The sequence below is a fragment of the Podarcis gaigeae genome (assembly GCF_964106915.1).
Source record: "Podarcis gaigeae genome assembly, chromosome: 6".
Lineage (NCBI taxonomy): Eukaryota > Metazoa > Chordata > Lepidosauria > Squamata > Lacertidae > Podarcis > Podarcis gaigeae.
This window is the reverse complement of record NC_139682.1, coordinates 33,554,614-33,580,890: the sequence shown is the minus strand read 5'-3', so window position 1 is coordinate 33,580,890 and position 26,277 is coordinate 33,554,614. Positions and strand designations below refer to the sequence as shown.

Below are 26,277 nucleotides of genomic sequence, written 5' to 3'. Positions count from 1 at the left end.
TGTGCTTTTTACATCACTGTTCTTAATTAGTGTTCTAAGATTATTGAGCAAACCCCAAAGCCTTGCCTTCTGTCTCCACAGTTCATGACATTGTTATTCAAAGAATGAGGTTTTTAAAAATCTAATTTGGGAGCACTTTAACACACACCTTCTTTTTGTGTGAGACAGTGAAGTTTCATGATTTCAAGCTGCTGCTGCTGCTTCTTTTGAAAATCTTTGGGAGTGAATCATTCGGGCTAAAACCACATTTATACATGTACTTTGTATTTTCATGACTCACGTCTTGAGGAATTTATACTTAAAACTACTCCAGCAGATTGTATGCATTGTAGGGAGATTGTGAGAAGCAACTAACTATGTCAATTAAGAATCCTAAAATGAAGCAGAATGCCAGGTAGTTGTGCATTATGTCCCTGGTGGTCCTTAGGGATAGCCAACAAGACATGCCACTCTTGTCTGCATGGCAGGACACTTGGCTGAAGAACACTGTGGAGTTGTGTCTTAACATCTTATCCGTGTGTGAGATAATTTGTCCTTCATATCTCAGACTTGAGAGCCAGACCCATGGCCCTGTAAATTTCAGCTCATTTCGGAAAGGATAAGACTCCATTAAAAGCAAAGAGTGAAGTAATGTGTGACAAGAAGCAATTGTCTTTGGCATTTCTTTCATTGATATCCATATATTCCATGATCAAAATAGCAAAGGATTCTATCAGGAAAGGCTATCCTCTGTGTATCCTCTATGCATAGCAAGGCAAAAGGATTTGCCTATGGTCACTCAGCAAAGCTATGCACAACTGAGTGTGGATATAAACCCCTTGATGTTCTGTTACATGAAAGATTTCAGGTTACGTGAAGGATTGTCTGTTGCTGCATAGACCAGTAAGATCACTTGGATCATCTGAGGAAAGTTTACTTGGGGCTCTGACCCTATCAAATATCACAGGGTGGTAACCCCAAAACAGGCTTTTTTCTGTCATTGGCCTTGCACTGCAGAATGCCCTTCTGTCCATCATATACAAAGCATCATCTGTTAGCAGCTTCAGACTTCCTGTGATGATATACCTTTTTATCCAAACGTTCCCTGACCCACAAGATTTGGACTGTCATTTCTGAATTCCTGTTTTCATCTGTTTTTATTTAATAGGGTTTCATGGGTTTTTAATGTTTTGTCTCTGTTTTTATTGTACTGTTTTATTGGTTTAATGCTATTTTGTATAACACTTAGAGGGTTTTTCCGGTTAATATTAGGCAGTTTAAAGACGCTTATAAACAAATAATTGTACCCCAAACAATCCTCCTGGGATTAAATAGGTCACCTGTTTATTCACAATTGGGTTTGATAAAACAGTGTGCTTCTTGTAACTCATATCTTTTGCACCAAGGCTATCCTTTGTAAGCAACTTCTGTTATAGTTAAGACTTCAGTTGGTTGGTTAAGTGTTATGGGACAGTGGCTTAGCTAGTTTTTAGAAATGTGACAATTTTTATTCAAGAGATAAATAACAGTTACTTAGATCAAGGCGCCTTGGATGTTCTGGGCTACTATTGCTGTCATCCTTGTTGTGCTGGCTTGGACTGATCGGTGTTGAAGCGAACTTCTGGAAAGACACTTTGCGTATGACTTTTTCACGTTTGAGAGACTGGGTGAAAAAATTATTTGCTCTTGATGTACGTGCTGAGGAGAAGATATTCACCATGACCCAGCACATTTGTTGGGTGTTAAAATCCCATGCTAGCTACACAATTTTTCCAGCGAATAGATTGATTTCCAAGTTGGAAAATAGTAATATATGAATTGCCTTTCATAAACTTGGGATACTTGGTTTGCTCTGAAAAGCTTGTACCAGCAACCTTAGTCTATCAGAACAGGAGTAGTTAGTTGCAGCACAGATTGAATCAAACATCAGATGTTCTCAGCTTTGGTTTTGGGTATCAAGGAGAACTCTGAAAGACATGGCTCATGCTTTCTTTCTTTTTGATCACATATGCATCTGAGGCCGAATTTTGTCTTTTTAAAATAAAAAACAGTCTAATGTGGCTTTATTTGAGAGCTGCAGAGTGTGAAAGTGAAGTATTCATTTCCCCATTCCACTCCTTTACTTTGTCTACCAAAAATTGCCCCCTCCCGACAAGCTGTTTTCTGATCTTATGGGATATGCTAAAGATCATTCCTTTGAGTTGCTCATCTCCTTGTGACTAACTCCTTATTTCTTTTCCAATATGAGTGGGAAAGGAACTTGGGGTTGAAGGACAAATGGCAGGGAGGGAAGGGTTAAAGCAGTCCCTCCCTCATTATTCATCAGCTTCCAACCACAGCTTTCCAAGGCTGCTTTTCAGTTTTAAGAAAAGCACTGGGAAAAGAGACACAGAACTCTGTGTTGTGGAGAAGAAGGGTGTCAGTGCTTCCAGATGAGAGCTTAATATTTTAAACAGCCATTGAGATATAATTGAAACTCCTGTCACAAAGAAAAAAACTCCACAATTTTTTGTTTTTAAAGAATTTATTGGATTGTTCACTGGGAAGAGTAAATCTGGATTAAACAAGGAAAAGTCCTTGCTGACATTTTGATGTCAACAGTGTTGCATGGATGCCGCAAAAAATAAAATCAAATAAAATAATTGCACACATGAAGAGCATGCCATCCCACAATAAATACCCACCTGGAAGCACCCTGCATGTTTAAAAAGGCATTTCAGGATACCAATACAGCAACAACTGGAATTTGTGTTTATTATGTTAGGTCTACTTTGTATGTAAGAATGACGGCTTAGTGGGATCAGCTAGGTGGATGTTATCTAGTAAAAACAGAAAACACAGTATCTTAAATCCATCAACTGTGTTAGTTACACATTTGTTTTGAGCAGTAACCCAAAGTATTTATTTCTATAATTTACATTAAATTCAATAAAATTATTGCATGTTTTCTAAACGAATCAATATTTCAATTTTGACACAATGCTATTCCTATGCAGCGTAGACTTGTTGAAATTAATGAACACAGCTAACTTGGGTCCATTAATTTCAGTAGATCTACTCTGAGTAAACCTTTAGTGAAAATATGTCATCTGCTTTCTAACATAATCTCCTTTAGGAGTTGTAGATGAATCCCACAGACTTTCTGTTCCTGAGAAACAAAATGGTTTCATGCATTGGTCTTCTGTTAGATGTTGTCCAGAAAATAACAATACCCCAAAAGAATTCTTTTTTAGGCTGGATAAGGGATACACACCCTTTTCAAATTAATTGTACATTGCAAACTTATGATTTATGGCAGGATAGTATTTGATGGATGTAAAGTTCATAAAGTGGTTGTGTAACTAACATCTGAGCAACAGTAAGTTGCTAAAATTGGATGGCAATCTCTCTAGAGTGCTGATGGAACACAGATAAGAAATTGCAGAGAAATAGCTGTTGCTGGCAGCCTGCCTGCCTGAAAGGTTGCTAACATAAAGAAGAAGTGGAATCCAAAATTAAGCCCAAATTGAGCATCTATCATAGAAGTAAAAATAATAACTAAGAACAGAATTATTACATTGGAGTAGACATAGGTGACCGACGTCATTGCAGAAAAGGAAATAACACAGTTTTTTCTCAATGGATAGATTCATAGGGGTAATAAAGTCCATTAATTTTCAGAAAGCTGTCACAAACTCAGTTTTTATAGACATTTTAATAGTCCCGGAATAATAGGAAACATTTGTGTGTGTCATGATGTCATGATGATTGGTTTTAGATTAACTGTTATCATGGTAGATAGCTTGTTGAACAATGCATATAATGTTGAACAAGACAGATAAATGGAAATTCTGCAAATGGAAAGCATGGTAGCAGGATAGCATCTTTGGTGAGCAACGGCAGTTTGCATCAATGTACAAGGAGAGAGGGAAGGAGGATTTTGCCTTGGTCAATCAATAAATGTGAGCTTCCGATGATGTAAATAGCTATTAAACAGAATAAAATCAAGATTTGTGAATTTAAGGAAGACGTATTTTGGGTTTTTTCTTAGCCTTTCTTTTAAGGAGTTGCTTGTCACTGATCAGTGGCATCTTAGGTTCATTTTACATATTAAAGGTAAAAAGGTATTATACTTTGTATATGTATAATATTATGTATATTATACTCTGGTAAAATGAGTATTTGGCCAATAGTCAATCTTGTCTTCCTGAAGTGTGAATCTGTATGCTACCTGTTTTAAGCATATATATTATACTTTATATTTTTACATCTATCAGGCCAAATGTAAGCACTTGCAATGCTTCTTCAGCTACCATGGGAAAATTTCAACGATGGAATTTGAACCATTGAAATAAATGGAAATTGAGTGCATATGTCTTGCTGAATCTTACCCATAATGCAACAAGAATGGTAGTGGCTCTGTAGTGCTAACCTGGCCCCACCCATCTCCACCTCCCCTTTGTGCAATTGACGTTCCACATTAATATAATGTATTTGCATTCATTGCAACACACACTAGGCTTTGTAGGTTTACTCAGTTGTCAATTGGTTGTATATACATATGAAGCATAACATTTTTAAAGCAGGTGTCCCACCCCCCATTGTGCAGATTAGTATAATTTTTAGATGCTGAACAATAATAATATTGGTGATACTTGCAACCCCTCACATTAATGAAAGGAATCCATAAAGTATTTGTTTATTTTTCTGGAAAGTGTTACTAATGACAAAGGCAAAAAGAAAAGAAGTATGTGAACTAAGTACAGTGCTAACTCTGGTTACGAACTTAATTTGTTCCGGAGGTCCGTACTTAACCTGAAACTGTTCTTAAGCTGAGGTACCACTTTAGTTAATGGGGCCTCCCACTGCCGCTGCGCCACCAGAGCGCGATTTCTGTTCTCATTCTGGGTCAAAGTTCTTAACCTGAGGTACTGCTTCTGGGTTATTAGAGTCTGTAACCCGAAGTGTTTGTAACCTGAGGTGTTTCTAACCTGAGGTACCACTGTAGACAGAAAGTATCATGGTGCTTCTTTGATTGGTATCTTCCAGATTTACAGCTAGAGAGGAGTAGAAGAGGTCAGATCTTTACTAATGCTTGGGAATGTAGATGTACTGCCTATCATGGCTGCAAGGGATGAAACTGCAGCACATGAACTCAGACTCTCTGCACATTTGGAGACAACATGGCACACTTTGGTCAATGCTATATGGTTCATGTGCAGATTAGGAACGTATGAAGCTGTCTTATATTGAGTCATGCCATCGGTCTGCCTAGTTCAGTAATGGCTACATTAACTGGAAGCGACTCTCCGGGATTTTAGACAGGGTTCTCTCCCAGCCCTACCTGGAGATGCTGGGGATTGAGCCCTTCCCCAAATTTTGAGGGGGATCCTTAGATAGTAATGCCATTTCATGACTCCTCAACAACAACAACAACAACACAGGCAAGTAGCATGAGGTGAAAATTGTGTAGAACATCCACAACACCATATAATTTAAGCTGAAAATCCATATAGAAGGACTGAAACTACAGTGGTACCTCAGGTTATATATGCTTCAGGTTACATATGCTTCAGGTTACAGACTCCGCTAATCCCAGAAATAGTGTTTCAGGTTAAAAACTTTGCTTCAGGATGAGAACAGAAATCGTGCTCCAGCGGTGCGGTAGCAGCAGGAGGCCCCATTAGCTAAAGTGGTGCTTCAGGTTAAGAACAGTTTCAGGTTAAGTATGGACCTCCGGAACGAATTAAGTACTTAACCCGAGGTACCACTGTAGATATTTTTTGATATGTTAAGAATTTAAATAGTGTCAAAGTCTCTTAGGGTGTGTCACATGATTCAAAGATCAACATCTTTTGAGTGCTCATTGCCTCAGAACATTTGTGCATAGTTTAGGACTTTTAAAGAGAAATAACATTTGTTTCCCCAAATGCTGGCCATTTACATATTTTACAACCCTGTTTTGCTTTCACATTGCATTTTAGTCCCTTTTGCTTTTAGTTATTGCAGTTCTTTCTTTTACTCAGAAATGCATTGGGATAATGAATCACTCACTGTGCACCTCTCTTCATTTTTCATGTTAAATGCACTAATAACACACTATAGCACTCTGTTGCTACTATTAAATGTTTGATTTTTTAAACCAGGTTTTTAAAAATGCAGGGCCACTGGGGGTTTCATGAGAGCCTTGCAGTGCAATATTATACATGTCTACTCAGAAGTAAGCCCAATTGGCTTCAGTGGGACCCATGTAAATGAGTAGAGGATTGCACAATACAAAATACTTGGTCTCACAACACCAATTACTGTCAGCTGATAACAAAAATGAATTCTAGTAATGTGCAGAAAGGTGTGGAGAATGCCCACATGTGAGATTCCAGATGTGTGTCCTTTCCTTCAGTACCATCAGGATTCCTGGACAGCTGATATCTTTTTAAACATGAACTGTGGCTTAACCTTTGTCTATCACTTTCCATTTCAAAGATAAGGTTAACCAGCTGGATAGACACACGTCTTTATAAAACACACACACAGCAATCCAGAGCTATAGGTATGCTGCAAAGTACAAACACAAGTCGGCATGCCAATATTTGTTTTCTGAAATTGTGGCAATTCAGGCTAATCGCCTCTTTCTTCAACAAGTAGCAATGTTTTTGAAAAAGGGATCAAGCTGTTTGTCTGCTTTAGTTTCTGGTTTTGTTGTTACGCTTTGTGGTTGCTCATTTCTGATGATGAATGCCATCTTAGTTCACAGATAAAGCAGAAAGCAATAATAATAGTAATGAGAATAGTAATCATCATCATCTATCCAGATTGTGCATGCCAGTATGCAAAAGATTTGTCTAGATTTTAACATCTTATTCTTGGTCCACCCCTCCAATGGGATACCACACTGAGAGGTTAAGTGGGAGAAAAGATAAGACTCAACTTAGTGGAAGGGGGTTGAGTTCTCCTGGCTTTCTCAGGTGAATGGTGACGGCGGGGAACAGTGCACATATGTGCAGACCTAACACATGCAACTTTGCAAAATGGCACCAGCCACCTCCATGCACTTCTTATTAAGGGGCAGATCCCTACACAGTGCTGCAAACTTGACATATATTTACATTCACAGCACATTGCTTTATTACACTGTTCTACGAAACTGAACAGCAGAAATTACTCTGCTGAAGTTTTCTTTTTTAGGTTTCTCTGGCATCCTTCAGTTCTGGCAGGGCCTGTAAAATCTGACTGATCAGCAACCCTCGTCTCCCGCACTCCAGAACCTTGTAAGCATCTGTCTGTATATCAAAGACCTTGCTTCTACAAGGGATTCTACAAGGAATTACGCATGACAGTAACTAAGTGAGTGGGCTGAGTTGTGCCATATATTTTTCTCCCTATTGGCATTATGGTGCACACAGGAAAGATGCTTATGAATGAACCAGTATAGTTCTCACTGACAGTGTCTGGGTGGGAAATGGGACCCACTTTGTTGCATGTTGGGACCATACATGCTTCACTAGGTGTCAATTAGGATAAAATGATAACATTGTTTCTCCCATGAGAACCCAAATGCTTTCATGTATGTGTGACACCTGGTGGATTACTTGTGGGGACCTGATGAAATGAACACAAAGTCCTGTATGTGATTATAGCACCACATACACATCAGAAGAGTTTTGCCTTATAAAATTATTCCCAGAGGACTAGGGCAAAGAAATTTGTGAGTGTGATTTATAATGCCAATTTATTTCTATAAATTCATCATCCATCATCATCATCATCATTTTGGGCGGCTCCCAACAGAACACGAAAAACAGAATAACACTTCAAACATTAAAAACTTCCCTAAACAGGGCTGCTTTCAGATGTCTTTTAGAAGTCAGATAGTTTTTTATTTCCTTGACATCTGATGGGAGGGTGTTTCACAGGGTGGGCGCCACTACCGAGAAGGCCCTCTGCCTGGTTGCCTGAAACCTCACTTCTTGCAGTGAGGGAACCGCCAGAAGGCCCTCGGCGCTGGACTTCAGTGTCCAGGCTGAACAATGGGGGTGGAGACACTCCTTTAGGTATACTACCTAAGAGAGCAAGAGAAGGAGAAAATGCTGTTTTATATACTGGTCCTGTGATGCTATTCCCATCCCACAGAGGCAATGTGCTTTAGCATTGAATTTATATCGGGTTTAAGAGATTTGCGAATGGGGATCATGTTCAGAAAATATACAGCACTACAAATTAAACTGCAATATCGGTAACCCACCAGAGTTCCATGTGCAGGAAAAATGCAGAGTGGGTTCTGTGCCCATTAGAATAACTGCAGACTAGAAAATGGATACCGAAACAGCATTTTTGCCTTACAGCAGCAACCAGTGAAGGAAATCAGGGCAAGAGACACTGATTTGCTCAAAGACAACTAGCTAGTTTCCTGGTTTACAGCATAATCCTAAGGATGACTGTGCAGAAGTAAGATCTGTTGAATCCAGTGTGGCTTACTCCCATGTAAGTGGGGCTGGGATTGCAGCCTTATAGTTATTTTATTGTTTCTGTAGTAATAGTGTTTCCTATAGTTATACTAGGGCTTGCTCTGTGGGTATGTGAAATGTGAAAGTCAGATGCATTCCTTGAAGTGCTTGAAGACTTCTGCCAGGCAAATGCAATGAGTCAGGAATCCCTGGATGTGTCCACTTTGTATTTGTAGGAAATGGAGACATCTGTCAATTTCAGTTTCTCTCGGTTTCTTGTTTTTCTTACATTAAGTTTGATTTCAACACATCTGCATGCTTTTTTAAGGCCTCACCAAAATTCACCATCATTTAAGTGCACATTTTTCTGTGCAATTTTGCTGAATATGCACATATTTCCATGCAGTTTTCCCTGTAATAAAGCATTTTTGTGTATAGTTTTCACAACTATGTGCACCTTTCCCCACTGTACACACTTGTGTACCCATTTCTAGATTGAAGAACTACATCACAAAATCTTGAGAATGAATTTCGAAGAATAGCTGTGTTTCAGTTTGCATATAGTTTTCAGAAGTGTGAATTTCTCCCTTCCCTAATTTGGAGGCCCAATTCCTCCTTTATATATTTTCTGTAGCAAAAGCATCAAGCTGTTTCCCCAACAAACATTAATGCCACAGGAAAACTGTGAAGCTACTCCATTATTTTATTTTACTACATTCCATCCATTTCTATTCCACTTTTCTTCCATCCTTTCAAGGCAGCTTACACAGAATGCCCAGGTAGTCTCCCTTGCAGGCAGTGACCCAACCCAAACCTGCTTAGTATTAGCAGTTAGTATCACTAGCCCATACTTAGCCCTTGCCCTGGGAGCATTATACTACATGTAATCAACGTTCCACGCAGGCTTTCTCAGCATAGTACATCCAGGCACTTTGAGAATGGAATTAACCCAGCCTCCTTCCTCCTTCTAGCATGTCTAATTTCAAATGGGTTTCCCTGTTCTCATAGAGCTAAATAATACACTTGCAAAAAGCTGGTGCAAAAGTGCTCTGGGCTGAAGAAACTTGCTAAGCCTGTAGTGAAACTCCACCTTCTCTTCTCCTTCTACGGAGCACTTCTGCTGTTGGCCGGAAGGTTGCCCTCAGCCAAAGAACAACCTCCTAGAACAAAAGATGGCTGAAGGTTTAATTAAATTATATATATATATATACGAAAGCATATATATATATATATATATATATATATGGAGGTTGTGTGGCAACATTCTCAGCTTCTCTCATATATATATATAGAACAACAAAGTAGTAAACATTTATATTGCTTTACTAAGCTCTTTATGGATGTCCCATTAACTTCTTACATACTGGCATTATAAGACATGTTTCCGCCCCCCTCAATGGACATTTGAATAACTGTTCAACATTTATTTGTGTTTCCACTCACAACTGACATAATTGTGCATCATGTTGTGTTCTTGTTCAAAAACCCAGACTTGTATGAGAAGTATAATGCACGTCTAAATAATTGCTGTGTGTCGTATGCACAATTAGCTTAATTGCAGAAAGGCTTGGGCATCCAATGATTATTTCCCCCCTACTGATCCAATGATATTTGTTCCAGTTCAGGAACAATTATCTGCAACAGCAAATAAACTGTTTCTGCATCAGGAGTGTTAAATTGTAGGACAAGGTCCAATTAAGTCATATTCAGGGTAGAGTCATTGAAATCAATGGATGTAAATTACTTTAATTATTTCAGTGGGTCTCTTTTGAGCATGACTAATGCTGGACATCACCCACAGTTATTTGCAGCATCACTGGGGCTCTTTCATATGTATGCACCAGGAAGACTTCATTCCTTTGCTCATGGTTTGACCTTAGAGGCCACAAATAGAACATGTTTCTCTTTTAGAATTTTATGTTTAGTTTGGCCACATATGAAGTAGTCATTAGTGGTGCCCCAACCCTATGAGGAGCATGGGTTGTATCCAATTCTCATCCTACTCAGAGGAGAGTCATTGAAATGAATGAGTATTACTTAGTTCTATTAATTTTAATTGGCCTATTCTGAGTTGGACTTTGTTGCTAATTTGTTGTTGATTACTAATAACTGAAACTCGGTGGATAGTAGTCAATGACATTTTACTCAGAGTAGACTCATTGAAATTAATGGACCTAACTTAACATTTCATTGGAGTAAAATGCCATTGCATACAATGGACTTTGATTAACTGTTGACTTCATGTGCACCTCCTCTGAAGCAGTTGTGGCATGCCCCATTTCTCATAATTTTGGACATTAGTTTACATTATGCTGCCTTAACAGTTAAATATTACCATTTTGACAGCTTCCCATTTTTGTGGATGAAGAAGGTAAAGAAGGCATTTGTCAGTAATTGTACACTGTGCAAAAAATTCAAACAGAAGCAAAGTGAAAGTTGTGTAAATGAGCACAGTTGGTAAGGATTCATTGGCAGGCATTTCTCCACTCCAGATTTCTGTGAGAGAACAATATGTGCTAGCAAGCAGATCTATTTTTACAAACTAAGGAATAAATCCTATCAGCCTTACTCGTATTGAGCTTTTAGGTCTCTAGGGGCTGTTTGATAACTGGGGCTCAGATTTGAGGGAGTACAATTTAAATTGTTGGGGGGCGGGGGGAGCAGAGGGGCTGTCATATCATCAGGAATCACATTTCCTAGCCTAAATACAGTGTTCTGGGGCCAGAATATCATGTCAATAACCTAGTTTGTAAGTGGGGTTTTTATATGATAGAAGTGACATGAGAAATCTCACTTGGAAATATACTGTTGCATTTACCAGTCACCATTTACTATGCGATACATCATTTGGGAGGAATCTTATCATGTACTTAACACCAAGTTTGATGAGTTGTCTAATATCTCATCTGACCGGCTTTAGAGCTAAAACAAAATTCCGTACAAATTCAAAACATGGAAAAATTCAGAATTCAGCTTTTTGTTTAAAAAAAATTCTTCATGAGATAGGAGTCATGGGAACTGGCTCTTATTGTGGATGGAGGATAATTTCATTCATTTTTAAGTGAACCAGCCAAATTCATATCTCCAAGAAAAACACAGAGATTGGAGCATAATTATTCCTCAGATTTTGCACTTATTTGAATTTTATGACATAATTTTTGGCTCAATAAATGTACCAGATGTGTAAAGAAAAGATATATTTTAGGACAACATGCATTTGGCTGGCCTCAACCAGAGCCAGGGCTTTTTCGGCTGTGGCTCCGATCTGGTGGAACGCTCTGCCACAAGAGACTAGGGCCCTGCAGGACTTGACATCTTTCCACAGGGCCTGCAAGACAGAGCTGTTCCATCAAGCCTTTGGCCAGGGCACACCCTGACTCCCTCCTCTGGCAATTTTCACAGAACTCTAGTCCAATGGTTGCCATCAATTTGATTTGAATTAATTTTATAATGAAATGATTTTAGAATGTTGTATTATTTTATTGTTTTTAGCTGCCCTGAGCCCGGCTTCAGCTGGGGAGGGCGGGATATAAACAAAAAAATATTATTATTATTATTATTATTATTATTATTATTATTATTATTATTTAGAAATGTGCACATTGAGATAAAATATGTGCATTTTGTAATAAAATATAGCACACATTTAAATACATGTTTAAATACAATTTAAATATGAAATTTGCAAATGTATTATTTTTAAAACTGGAAGATTAATGTGTGATGGAACAGATGTGTGAACAAACACCTGCAAAACTGGCATGGACTGATCCATCACTAGTTCTCACTTGATGTAGGTTAATGGGCTGACATTGTGCCTAGTACAGCCATATCCATATCTTCTTGATTACTGTTGAGTCCATTGTGCTTTACCTACTGGGTGGAGGGGGGGGAGATTTATTTTCCTGAGAGACTAAACTTCAGTCACTGAAATATTCAATCAAATCAGGATTCAGAGTGCCTCCTTTTCACACCTAATTCTTTTGCTCTGCTTCCAGGTTCCATGTACGACGGTCTGGCTGATGGTCACAGCTATGGAACAGCCCGTGGTTCCTACTATGCCAAAGCTCACACAGGGAGCAACAACTGGGGACATGGGGTAAGGTTTTCTCTAAGAACCATGGGATGCTGATGGTGGGCAAGGGGAGAAACAGTGGTGGGGCTCTTCTGTCACAAAGCAAAAATAGCTTTCTTCCTTGGAAAGGCAATAACTCATTTGAAACAAGAATGATATGTCACTGTTATGCTATATGATGTGTTGTTGAATATATTGACTCAGAACCCAATCATCTGCTTAGATTTAGGGTGGGGGCCTTTATCATTTTCCCCCCATTTCCCATTAATTCTTCCATGATCTCCTTTTCCCCCCTTTTCTTTTTTCTTCTCTTATTTTTTTCCCTGTAAGCACTCTGCTGTATGAAGAAGCCCCTCATCACAGCTTTGCTAGCGTCCCAAGTCACATTTATATCTGTATCTTGATTTAAATTTATTTCAAAATAGTCCTTCAAAAGTTTTTCTGCCTTTTCCAGGGTCAGTTGGCTGTCCAATAAGCTTTCATTTAGTCTCCATCTGAATGTTGAGTTCTGCTGTCCTTTTAATTCCAGATATATTGGATTATGGTCTGAGAGTCCTAGGTTGTATTTCTGCCCTTCCTGTTCTTCCAGCAGACTGATTAGGCTCTGAGAAATGTGTAAATTGTCTTTCAAACAAGTGTTTATATCTCTGTACATCATTCAATTTAAAATTCTCAACCAGATTGAAAAGATTTATAGGTAGTCTCCCTTCTTTAGAATCTGATTTTCTTATTGTTCTGTCCATATCTAGGTAGAGAACACCATTCAAGTCACCTATTAATATTATTTTCTGGTCCATGAATTCAAACATTACCCCCTCTAATTCTTTGTAAAATTCTGATTTCTTTTTAAATTTGGTGCATAAATCCCCACAATTACTATTTTTCCCCCTTGTGACGATACCTGTACCACTATCACTCGTCTCTTTTTGTCCTTATATATTTTTCCGTTTCAAGTTTTTCTTTTATATACATTATCATGCCTCTTTCTTTGCTTTCATCCGAAGAAACAAAGTCCAAACCCGATCTTTTATTTATTAACACTCTTTTATGTCTTCTAGCAGCATGTGTTTTCTGTAAACAAATTATATCCAGATTTGTTTTTGTAAAATATATTCTATTTTGTTTTGCTTCTTTTTATTATTCAGTCTATTAATGTTCCAAGTCAAATCCATTTCTCTGCTTTATTTAGAGTCCTTAAGATTATCTTTATCCTGTTCTCTTCGTCCTCCCACTGCTCTTTTTTCTTCCTCATCTGGTTCAGGTCTCTTTGCTTTGAGCTTTTTCTTATTTCTTTCCCAGAATGTTTCTGCCTCATTTGGGTCTCTACATTTTTGTTTCTTTTCATTAAATGTAAATGAGATGCCTTCCGGGTATTCCCATCTATAACAGATCTCGTGTGCTTTTAGTGCTTCCGTCAAAAATTTATAATTATTTTTTTATCTCAAAATTCGAGCTGGAATTTGTTTAAGTATGATTATTCTTTGGTTGCCTATGTGCAGCTTCTTCTCAAAATTGGTCTGTAGGATTCTGTCTTTAATTATCCGTGAATTTAATGTCACCAGACAGTCACCTTGTAGTTTTTGAGCTTTAGCATAACTCAATTTTACTCTAAAAACTACATATTGACTCAGATCCCAATCATCTGCTTAGATTTGGGGTGGGGGCAGTCATGTAAAGCAGGGACCTGGCCTAGGCTACAAGTCCATTACCATGGGGGGCGAATTGAGGCTCAGTTGCTGGTCATGCTTGAAGACGTTTATGGAACTATATTTTTGCTGTATTTGTGCATTTATATTACATAGTATGTCAAGATCTCATGAATTTTGCCAGAGCCAAGCAGAAGTAATGTTTCAACAGAGCAAGCAACATTGTGGAGTAATAAAGGAGGGGCACCAGAACTTGACTAGAAACAAACCACAACTTTATTTTTATCTCTGTCTAAGATTACAACGGCAATGAAACTAGTGTGGAGGCAAGCGTGCTTAACTTCTAACCAGGCACCCAAGGAAACTGTACTGAGATGGCTGTCCTGCCACTCAAAATCAATCCGTGCCTTTCTGGCTCAATCCTGAGCCAGTCCCTATTTGCAATCCTACATGCACAAGCATTCTCCGCCCAGCAGCTTCCCAGTATTGCTGTGTGCAGTCCACCTCGTGCCTCCCGCTGAGAGATTGTTGCAGAACTCCTGCTCTCTTCTTCCTTGTGTAAGTCACATTTAAGGATGGTTTTCACTGCCTTTCCAAGCTGCTTCTCATACACTCCTCCTCCTGTCACAGGAAATAGCCAGCTCAGCTTGGTTTCCTTGGCACTCTCACTAACCTCAAAACAAAAACAGTAGCCTTCGTAACAAACAAGGAAGATGGAGAGCACACACCCCTCCAAAGATGAATCTCATTGCCCTAATGGAGAAGAACCACGTCCTTCACTAACCTGGGTTGCCTAAATAATCACCAGCTGTGGGGGAACTTCCTATCCTGGAGAGCATGATGATGGGACAATAGGACATCCCACTGCATACCATGTTTCTCCCTTAGGCTGCCTTCTCATCTGAGCAATTCTTTGATCATTCTCATTAATGAAACTTTTTATGTTGGTTTTGTCTCTTTGGGACATTGAAGTCTACAACATAACATAAGATCTCCCCTTCCCAGCAACAACAGCATGTGCTCAGCAATAAGTCTCAGGACAGAGTGCATATCATGCCTTCTTTCCCTGGTCTCTTCTACAAAATGAAACACACATAACTGACATTTTCTTCACACACAGCCACAAAGTGTATGAAGAGCGTAGTGTAAGCATGCACACTCTCTTGTCTCCCAGATTCAATGTGAAAACTGGCTTCAAGTTGTTTCTCTGCCTCCTATAAAGCTAACTGAATGGGCATCATTGCTTTCCGAAACTCTGCTGCGTATTACATTCCGTAACCTAGGGAGAGATTCTCAGGAGAACATCTTCTCTCATTACACACACGTGTCACTCGGCTTCTATATTTCTTAGTTTCATTAGAAATATTTCTTTAATTAGTCATGGAAATGACTACTGCCGAAGCATGTTAAATCTTTTGTAAACGAGGGAATTTACAGGCTGGGGAGAATGAAGGCTACTCATTGCAGAGGGCACGCCTAACAATGTACTGTATAAACTCAAAGTCGGTGATGCTGCAGTCAGACAGATTCAGGCAAACATGAGAGAAGAATCATGCTGTGCAAGTAATAAAGGAGGTGGGAGAGAAAAAGAATAATGGGAGATGTTGGGTGTTGGTTAAATCCACGGCTGTCTGAGTTTCCCATGACCGGGCCAGGTTACAAAGCTGCTGTTTTTCATGGCTCTGCAAATTGGATCCTGTTAAAACATTCAAATAGCCATCATCTAAATGTATTGTACTGTGATAACGCTGTCCCTGGTAATCCTGTTTCACCAGTATTATAAGTCTGAGAGATGGAAAGGGAAATCTTTGTAATCTTCTGCCCATACTGCTTGCATCGGGGAATCCTCTGAAACTGGTTGGCTGAGCTGCAATAGTGACGTGGGACGCCACTGAGAGCTAAACTCTTTGCAGCCCAGCTGAGAAGGAAGGAGAATCGTCTGTTTATCTGGGGATTAAAGCATCATACCACCCAGTCAGATAAATGAGGATCTGTACTGAGCATGAAACATTTCCCCCCAGTCACCTTGCAGTGAGATTTATGCAGAACTGGATAATTTCAGAGTCAAATGCATTCTCATAACACCAGCCAGTTGAACAAAAATTGTTTTTTTAAAAACTTGCCTGTGATTGAGGCTAGTGTCAGACAATATGTCAGACATAGGGGTGTTTATTTATTTGTTCGTTTTTGTATATTAAACAATTCTGCCATGTGGATACCAGGGCAGTATGCAATAAATTGCACTATAAGATGACCCAAAAAAAATTATGTGTGAGTGTGAGAAGAAACGTTATCTGAATTCATTTTCACATTCTGATCAAATTATGCCAAAGCTGTCTTTGGATCAATTGATTAAAGAGAGCATACAAAATAACAAATTTTATTTAAAACAAAAAAATTCCTTCCAGTAGCATCTTAAAGACCAACTAAGTTAGTTCTTGGTATGAGCTTTCGTGTGCATGCACACTTCTTCTTCAAGCTCATACCAAGAACTAACTTAGTTGGTCTTTAAGGTGCTACTGGAAGGAATTTTTTTGTTTTGACTATGGCAGACCAACATGGCTACCTATCTGTAACTGAAATTTTATTTATTTATTTATTTATTTATTTATTTATTTATAAATAAATAAATAAATAAATAGACACTTGGACATCTGTGCTTTCTGAAAGAAATGAGAAAGTGTCAAAGAAAAATATGAAAGTGAAGGGAAGAAATATTTCAAATCCAGACGAAATTTTATTTTATTTTATTTTTACTGGTTATCCAAGTTTTTCTCTTCCAGTTGTGTGTAACAGACTGAAATGAGTGCATTTCGCAAGCAGGATCTAGGGTGTGCACAATACATCATTCAGGGTGGCACTCCATCATATTTCATTGCTTTGGCTTTCCCCTCTGGCCTGAGAGACACCTCCTCCCAACGTGTTTGTGCAATTTTATTATTTTACCTCCACACCATCTGCTGCTCTAGAAGTAACTAAACCATCTGTAGTTTTTTTGTTCAGTTCCTATCTTTCTACTAATCACTTTGCTAGCTATAGAAATTGGAACCACCTAATAAGTAGGCTCATGAGTGGGTTCAATTCCTGTCTCTCCCATTGACCTATTCAGTTTCCAATTGTCTCTGTGTGTGTCTATGTGTGCAGGTTGTGGTTCACTTTCTCCAGTTAGACAGGGTGGAGAATGATAGGGATCCACTTCTGAAAAGTTCTTGGTGACCACAGCCTCGCACAATAAAAATTATAAATGTATTATCATGTCACTTAAGTGCTTTGTGAATCATTTTGGTGATATGAACATTTACAATAATTGCTACTTACTTAACTTATGGGGGTGTTAATATATTTAATTAACCATGTTTTAAAAGGAAGATAGACTACATTTGACTTGGCAAGTGGCAAGTTGTGCAGGCCTGGATTACTGAGATAATCCAACACTAAAGTACTGTACAAATTATTATTACTAAGCAGATGATGATTAATAAGGCATTAATATATTTTCCATCTACGTCACCTAGATTGCTATGGGATCCTAAGATACACTGATGTTATGCTGACATTAACAAGCTGCTGATATACATTAGCAGAAATTGGATTGCTTGGCCTCAGTCATAGTTTAGAGCAAAATTTTAAAATCCCCATAAACTTCTGCCATCAGAGAGGAGTGCCATTGGTGGTCAGAAGCTACTATCAGTGGTAGCCAGTAAAAGGTAAAGGTAAAGAACCCCTGACAGTTAAGTCCAGCCACAGACAATTCTGGGGTTGTGGCGCTCATCTCGCTTTATTGGCGGAGGGAGCCAGCATACAGCTTCTGGGTCATGTGGCCAGCATGACTAAGCCACTTCTGGCGAAACCAGAGCAGCGCACAGAAACGCCATTTACCTTCCCACCAGAGTGGTACCTATTGATCTACTTGCACTTTGACGGGCTTTCAAACTGCTAGGTTGGCAGGAGCTGGGACCAAGCAATGGGAGCTCACCCCATCGCGGGGATTCAAACCACTGACCTTCTGATTGGCAAGCCCAAGAGGCTCAGTGGTTTAGACCACAGCACCACCCACACTAAAACTGAATCTATGGATCTACTGGGTCCAAAGCATGATGGATCCCCCAAGGAACCTGATTCTAATGCTTTTCAGCTGCTCTAGCCTGAAACAAAACAAATGTGAAAAACTTGCCACTGCCAACTGCCCTTGTTAGCCACATGTTAGTGGATCTGACATTGACTGCTTCCATAGCGGTACTCAATAATTCAAGCGGTGAGAGATATTTGCTTAAAGCAGCCACCTTTCCCAAAATCCCTTCACTTTCTTACATTCCCACCACATGTGATAAAACGTTCCTTCTGTTTCCTTACATTTCCAACATTTATTACACATCTTATACATTTTTGCTAATTTTACCAGTGTGATATACCATCTGTAAAACATTTTCATAACATTTTCTTTTAGTGTCATACAAGCAGTGAATCTTAAGTTCTCCTTCCACAGTTTTTCCCAATCCTCAAACTGTATATTATAACCAAAATCTTTGGCCCATTGTACCATTACCGATTTAACTTTCTCATATTTCATATTCCATTCCAACAATATTTTGTACATTTTTGACAGAATTTTAGAATCATTATTTGAATCTTTTTCTACATAACCCTTTTCTTTAATGTCTTTTTTAAACATTTCATTGACCTGAAAGTAATGCAACCAGTCATAAACATGTTCTCTAACTTGTTCGTATGGCTTTAGTTTCCATTTTCCTCCTTCTTTGATTATTAATTGACCATATGTGGAAACAGGAACCATTTCCACAGCTTGATGTGCAGTAGCCAGTAAAGGCTATGGAAAAAAGATGGCTCTTCAATACTGGTTTAAGAAAATCAAACGATGGTAGGGCTACTATGCTGATCCTCAGGGCCAGCCCACCCAGGAGGAAAGGTGAGGTGACTGCCTCAGGTGGCAAGATCTATAGAGGCAGCAGATCTCACTATCAGCCTTACTCTTTGTTCCTGCTGTAGATCTCCTCTCACACTTTCTTCCCTGGCAGGATAAGGAACACCATTTTGGGGTCCACCTTGGATGCCAAAATGTCTTGGTTCAGCTGTGCTAATCCTACTGCTGATTCCTCATCCCAGAACCAAACACAGACTGGGAAACTACCAGGACCAGTCTTGGTGGTATGGGCTAAATGAGAGATACCCAAAGGCTGTTATACTAAATTCCACATGGCATTGTAGTCCTCTTCTCCATCATTCTACTTCTTGCACTTCAAGTTGAGTGCTAGCTTGATCAGCTATTTGCTGCCCCAGTGTTGACATTTGCTGCATTCAAACTATGTGGGCTATGTTCAAGGCTGTCTGATCTAGCTTGAATGGCTGGAGACTTACCTTGGCTACACTCTTTTTCTTTTTTCTTTTTTTTAGTAAGCCATACACCTTTATAGCAGCAAAAGAGAGAATAATAGAGAGATAGCAGCTTGGCACAGATGTTGAGTCCCTGGGGCATTTGCAGCTAACAAAAGCTAGCTATTATGTTTCCATTAAAGACTTAACATATTATTTATGTAAGGCTTCTGTTTACTTTTGCATTTATTCACATCAAGTGTCTGGAAGGAGAACAAACAAAAAAGACATTTGTGCACAAGTGTGTTTGTACACTGTTCATTTCGATGTGTTTATGAGAAGGAATTATCAAGGGGGGTATCCTGAATTTTGGAATGGCAGGCTCCTTTTCTGTGCTATTGAGCTGTTAACATGTTCTTCTTCCCAGTGAAGCTTGGGAGCTGTGGATTCCAAGTTATTAGCTCTGGGAAGACACCTTTCTGCTAAACAAGTTCTTAGAAACAAGTCAATGCAGGCACAGCTTGGGTGGAGTGAGATGCACAAGATTTATCCTGCAGAGATGTGGAAAAACAGCTTCTATGGTGTTAAAATAACCTCATTATCAAAAGCAGTGTTTGAATTTTGCTATAAACTGAACCCTGATATCACAGGCTCCAAGGTTCTGCATCTCATTCTTTCCCAAGATTCTAGCTGGTGGTTTGTTTTTTAATAGACAGCATTACAGTTTGCTATTTTATCCTGACCGCATAAATCTACTTTTGCTCTTCATCTTTCTTTGCTTTTTTTCTTTTAAACTGATATGCCATGTCAGATGGTCTCTCAGTAAGATGGACAGGAGAGGCCCATTGCTTCTCGTGTTTATCAGGAAAGGAAAATGTTCTGTCTCCAACAAGGACACATTCTTGTCAGGGCAAGCTTTGTGTCAGCAAAACGCTTCCCTGAGTTTGGAAGACTAAGGCATAAATTTCTGTGCATTTTAACTGGAATAGTACTCTACACAAGGGAGAAGGTCTCAGAGAACCCACTGAATCCCAGTGATCCAGTAGAGCAGGTTTCCTCAAACTTGGCCCTCCAGATGTTTTGAGACTACAATTCCCATCATCCCTGACCACTGGTCCTGCTAGCTGGGGATCATGGGAGTTGTAGGCCAAAAACATCTGGAGGGCCGAGGCTGAGGAAGCCAGCAGTAGAGCAAAACTGGTGTGCATGCTTAAAAAACAAACTCTGAAGTTATGACATTAACACTTTGGTTGAATGCATCATGTTAGGGACATAATTAGCAGCTGTCTCACAGACACTTAGGACTCAGCTAGACTGGTAAAGAAAAAGCGTTGTATATGCGATATAAAACTGTGACACCAGATGGCATTGTGGAGTCCTGTCTTTTCCTACTGGATTTCCCTGTATGAGTTTACAATGCATTTAACTGAAAAGCTTCTTTGATGTGTCTAGATCTAGCCTTAATATGTGTGCAAACTGAAAGCAAAAATCCTAGTGAATACAGTGGGATTTACTTATCCTGACTAAACACCATGGGATGCTGCTGCACATTCTGGTTTGGCACATTTTGGTTTATTTACAGTATTGCATTTCTAAAACCCACCCTTTAGGCAGAGCACCTCTTGGAGCAGCTTACATATATCTGTAGTAGGTCCCTGCCCTCAGGCTCACCATTTAAAAGGACATGATACATGAAGAAAAGGGGGGTGGGAGAAAGGAGGGGAAAACAAGCTCAAGCACAAATTATTGTTACATGGATACATGGATGTATATTCTGCTTGAAATGTGTGGTAAAAGAGTAACCTTCAAATGAGCACACAAATAGCCTTGGACTGAATGAATCCATATTAAGGTGTTTCACAGTCTCTCTCCTTCTCTTAAGAGAGTTACTTTGCCAGAGAGGGTTAGAGATACTCCAGTCTTGGAGATGGTTCAACATGTTTACACTGTAGGCCAGGACATACTTGAGATTCTTCACAAATCCAAATTTCTGAACATATGTTCATTAAGTAGATGCAAAAAGCCTCAGTGAGGTGGGGGGGAAATGAGAATTTATTAGGAAGTTCTTAGAATGCTGCACTGAACTTCAGTGAATTGCTGAGACAGCTCTGGCCTTGTGGTTGCAATTCTCTATTTTATTTGCACTTTTTGTCCTTTCCCCTCTACTTTGTGGTTGAGAGCGGAGGGATAAAAATACACTCGGTTCATATTAATGTGTAATGCTGTGATGAGAAAAATCCCGAGGGGTGCTGAGTAGAGTGAAATTCACCAGCAATGTGAAATGACTTGCTTTAGGCAGAACCATTATGAGACTAGATGAAGGCAGGAATTGGTTTTGTCCAGAGCAACCTAAACCTAAACAGGGACGCAGGTGGTGCTGTGGGTTAAAGCCTCAGCGCCTAGGACTTGCCGATCGAAAGGTCGGCGGTTCGAATCCCTGCGGTGGGGTGCGCTCCCGCTGCTCGGTCCCAGCGCCTGCCAACCTAGCAGTTCGAAAGCACCTCCGGGTGCAAGTAGATAAATAGGGACCGCTTTCTAGCTGGAAGGTAAACGGCGTTTCCGTGTGCGGCTCTGGCTCGCCAGATGCAGCTTGTCACACTGGCCACATGACCCGGAAGTGTCTCCGGACAGCGCTGGCCCCTGGCCTCTTAAGTGAGATGGGCGCACAACCCCAGAGTCTGTCAAGACTGGCCCGTACGGGCAGGGGTACCTTTACCTTTACCTTTAACCTAAACTCTCCTTCTACCAGATGTGTGTTTGTGTGTTGGATTAGGAGGTGCTCCATCCAATTCTGGCAGCCTCCCACTGGCCATCAGTCTCATGAAAGGCTTTGCAGTATGCTTAAAGGGGTGTTTCACATGTGGGGATGAGCCAGGCCAGGATCTGTGGCACAGCTGTTTGGGGATCCAGGCCCCATTGCTGCACCAGCCTGATTCAGGCCTGACCATCCTGCTCCCTGCCCCTTTCGCTATAGCTTTCATGAGTAGGAGGACTGTAGATCTGGCTATGGCTCCATAAAGCAGCACTGGTGGGGTGTGGCAGAAAAAGAGTGCCTCCTATATGGTGCAGAAAGCCTTTTTTTAAAAAAAATTATCTTGGTGATGTGGACTTTGCTCAGGTAGCAAAATGTATTGGGCTGTCACTGCTTCTACTGAACATGGCTCATTCATTCTTCCTATCAAAGGTAATGAGTGGAATGCTACTTTTGATTAGAGTGGTTACTTATGCATTTTCCAGATAGAAGAAATACATAAAATTTCCATAGGATATTTTTTGTATAGATGCATTTTTTTGAAAAATAGATATTCTAATTTAAATAGAAACACATAGAGGGGAATAATGATCAGCGTGCTGACAAGTAGTAACTGTTGATGGGCAGCGTCAAGGCCCCTGCTTTGCCTTCTTAGGGTACTTCATCTTTAAGGTGGGCTTGGACTGGACAGCCCTTCGAATGGAAGGTTGTCCAGTGTAAGAGCACATGGCCACTCTACTTTCATTGGACATGGTGCTCAGTACCTCTCAGGGATCTAAGTGGTCTTTGTAAAGCAAGTGAAATTCTAACTTTGACCCTTGTATTTCCTATTCTTCCCCTTCTCCCTCTCCCCAATCTCCCCCAGCTGTACAATGGAACCCTCAAAAGAGAAGCCGAGAACAAACGCTACAGCTCCTACAGCCAAATGGACGGCTGGGGCAGCCGGAACTACAACAAGGTCTGTAGCCCAACTGTTCCTGGCAGTGATTACTGCCTTGTGCAGACTATGAAGAGTAGCCGGAGTGAGCCAGACCTCTACTATGACCCTCCAAGAGGCACGCTGAGGAGAAACCAGAGTGGAAGCCGTGTGAGTCACAAGGCCAGTATGCATCGCCATAGCCTCTACAACAGCACAAGCAACAACCAGCATGGAATTACAACTGCAACAAGGCCAAACAAAGTAGTTCCAGTCCGCAGTCCCTCTTGCACCTCTGCCAGCATGGTCTATGTACAGCCTGTTGCTAGCAGCAAGCAGGATGCAGTCTATGGACAGGTTAACTCAAAGTAAGTTCTCATGTGTGTCCTTTCTGCTTGTGATTTCTTCTTCATGGTCTGCAGGGCAATTTACTTGGTTTTCATCACCATGCAGAAAGAAAAGGTTTGCCAATTCTGACTCCCATCAGAACCTTATTCTGGTGTTTTGCCTCCTGATTTTTTGATGTGGCTTGTATGAATCAAGACTTGAGCCATTTAGTTTGCAATCCTAAGCAAGTTGGACTAGACACAATGGAGCTTCTAAGTAACCATTCATAGGATTGCACTGTTTGGATCTCAGCTGGAAAGGGAAAATTCCATGTTAAAGAATATAACTTGAAACCACATTTAACAGATCATTTGTCTGTGACACTAATAATGGCAGTCAGATATTCAGCACCAATAACATATGCCTCTACTCTATCTGTTCTTCCCAAGTAAAGAGTTATGAACTAAAGTTTTAAGTGAGGTTCAAGTAATTAGTTTAGCCTACTAGTGGTAACTGTAAAATGTCTTAAGCTTTGGAGTAAAGAAAATTCCAGTGAAAACTGATGTATTGACCCTTCAGTTAGATTTATTCTGTGAACCGCCCTGAGACTTGCGGGTAGAGGGCAGTATATTATTATTATTATTATTATTATTATTATTATTATTATTATTTTGAGGCATGTGACATGGAATCCAGAAAAATGTTTTGGAACTCTATGGAACTTTAGTTTAAAATTACAAAAAGTCTTGCTGCACCTTTAAAGAACAGAAAATGGCACAAGCTTTTATGAACTAGAGTCTACTTCTTTAGAGGCCTGAAGTGTTATCCTAAGCAGACAAGTATGGGCTGCTGCATACCTGCTAACTTAGGATAGCACTTCAGACTTATGGCAAAGTGGATATTAGTCCACCAAAGTCTATGTCATAATAAATGTGTTAGTCTCTATAACACCACTCATGACTCTTTTGGGTGTGTGAGGAGGAGATTCTGCCACTCTGGAGTGTCAAATTAGTTGCCCTGCCCAAACTTCTCCCTAAGAAAAGGCTAGTTACCATTGAAAATATTATTACAGATCTGGTTTATTATAGAGCTTTTAAAAAATGAGAGAGCCATTTCAGCTCATGAAGATTCATCAGCAGCATAACTGTTGAGTGAGAAACACTGTCCTCTGCCAAATGTCTCTCAGGAGTGGTCTCTTTATAGCACCTTTCCTGATAGGGTGTGGTTCACCTTGTAGAACAGGTTCAGATTTGGGAGTTGTCTGTCTTGAAGCACTGGGCCTGGTTGCTGAATCTTCTTGCCAGTTGAACTTGTTCTTGTTGGGGAGTTGTCTCCTTTCTAGAATTGAGACTATCTGCATGGTTCTGAAGCACTGTAGAACTTGAAAATTCAGTCCAATATCTAATTTGGAGAGGATTTGATGCCACTGGTAATGCCAATTCTTTCTGCAAGGCAAACAGCTTCTATAACCTATAGGCCTCTGAAAACAGAATCTTCAAATTGAAAACTGTTTTTAAATAATCTGGCGGGTAGGACAAGTGGGGGAGATGGGCCAGCTGCTCTTGGTTCTGCAGAGACTTCTCTCATTCCATTCTAAATAATAGTTGTGGTGTCTTTGGTGACATCCCCAAAGCTTCATGCCCATTGCAACTGAACCGGTCAAACTCCCCTAAATCTGTCTCTGCTTCTAATCTCAGGGTGGGTAATTCACAGGTCAACATGGCCTTGAAAAACCTCTGACCCCATCCTTCTCTCTTGAGATCCCACAGGAGCATCTCTACTGCAAGATTGTGCAAGAGCCCTGATGTGGGGATGAAATTCCACCTATTTCACTGCTCTCTAGGCCATGCACTGCTGGGCAAATTCACTCCACATGGAGTGTTTCCGGAACAAAGCTTGTCAGTCCCTGGTCATCCTGCAACTGCATTCCCCCCCCCCCCCCGTTTATGACCACAGAAGGAGGAGAGGTGCAGAGATGGATAACTATGAAAGAACATGTCTAAACTGAGAGGCTACCCTATTTGTTATATTTACTAAACATTTTTGTAATTGCTGTATTCACAATAGAGGAAGCAAAGTGCTTCTAGGATATGAATGTGTAGTGGCTTGTAGAAGAAAATTCTTTCGGAAAGTAACTTTCTTACTTGGTGGGAAAGCCCTTAGCTTTTGCTTTCAAATAAAATATGTTAATTTGCCTAAACTGCAGAAATGGGAAGGGATTGTGCTTTTTTATGAAACAATGAGACTTAAACCAGAAACAGGGGCTTGGTGCAATGATCACTAGGTAAATTTTCTAGGGTTTTTGGTTTGGTTTTTTATTTGCAAAATGTTCCGATGCATGTTCATAGTTATTCCTGGTGTCCTGAAAACCTACTAAGTGGCACATTGCATAATAGAGCACCGTGTACCTACAAATATGGGACAGGCTGAGGACTGAGAATGGTTATCAGTTGAGACTTGAGAATTGATTTATCTCTGGGTGTAAAACATTCCAGGATGGATTGCTACACCTAAGTATGCCAAACATTTGCTCTCATATTCCAGCTCCATCAGTTAATCAACATGCTTATAGAATTATTTCTACTTTGAATATTTTATCAGGATCGAGCAGAAAAACACTTTCTTTTTTTTCTCATTACCTATTTTAAGACTTGCCTAAGACTGAATAGATGGTTGTGGGCCCCAGGCACAGTGAAGCTGTGGGTGGTCAGCCCCAAGCCTTGTAGAATTGCAATAAATGCAGGAAAACCACTTGAGATTTATACAGGTCACAACTTTATTGATTACAGATGTCAACAGGTTTTGGGTGCAGGCACTGGGTGTGTAAC

At 39.9% G+C, this 26,277-nt stretch overlaps 1 protein-coding gene across 1 annotated transcript in view; it reads left to right on the top strand.

The window, feature by feature from the left end:
* Nucleotides 1-26,277, top strand: part of PKP1 (plakophilin 1) — a 44,048-nt gene that overhangs the window by 1,533 nt on the left and 16,238 nt on the right. The window contains exons 2-3 of the mRNA XM_083745276.1: nt 12,401-12,501; nt 23,072-23,490. Of these exons, the coding sequence (XP_083601402.1) occupies nt 12,401-12,501; nt 23,072-23,490 (520 nt within the window). The remainder of the gene's footprint in view (nt 1-12,400; nt 12,502-23,071; nt 23,491-26,277) is intronic.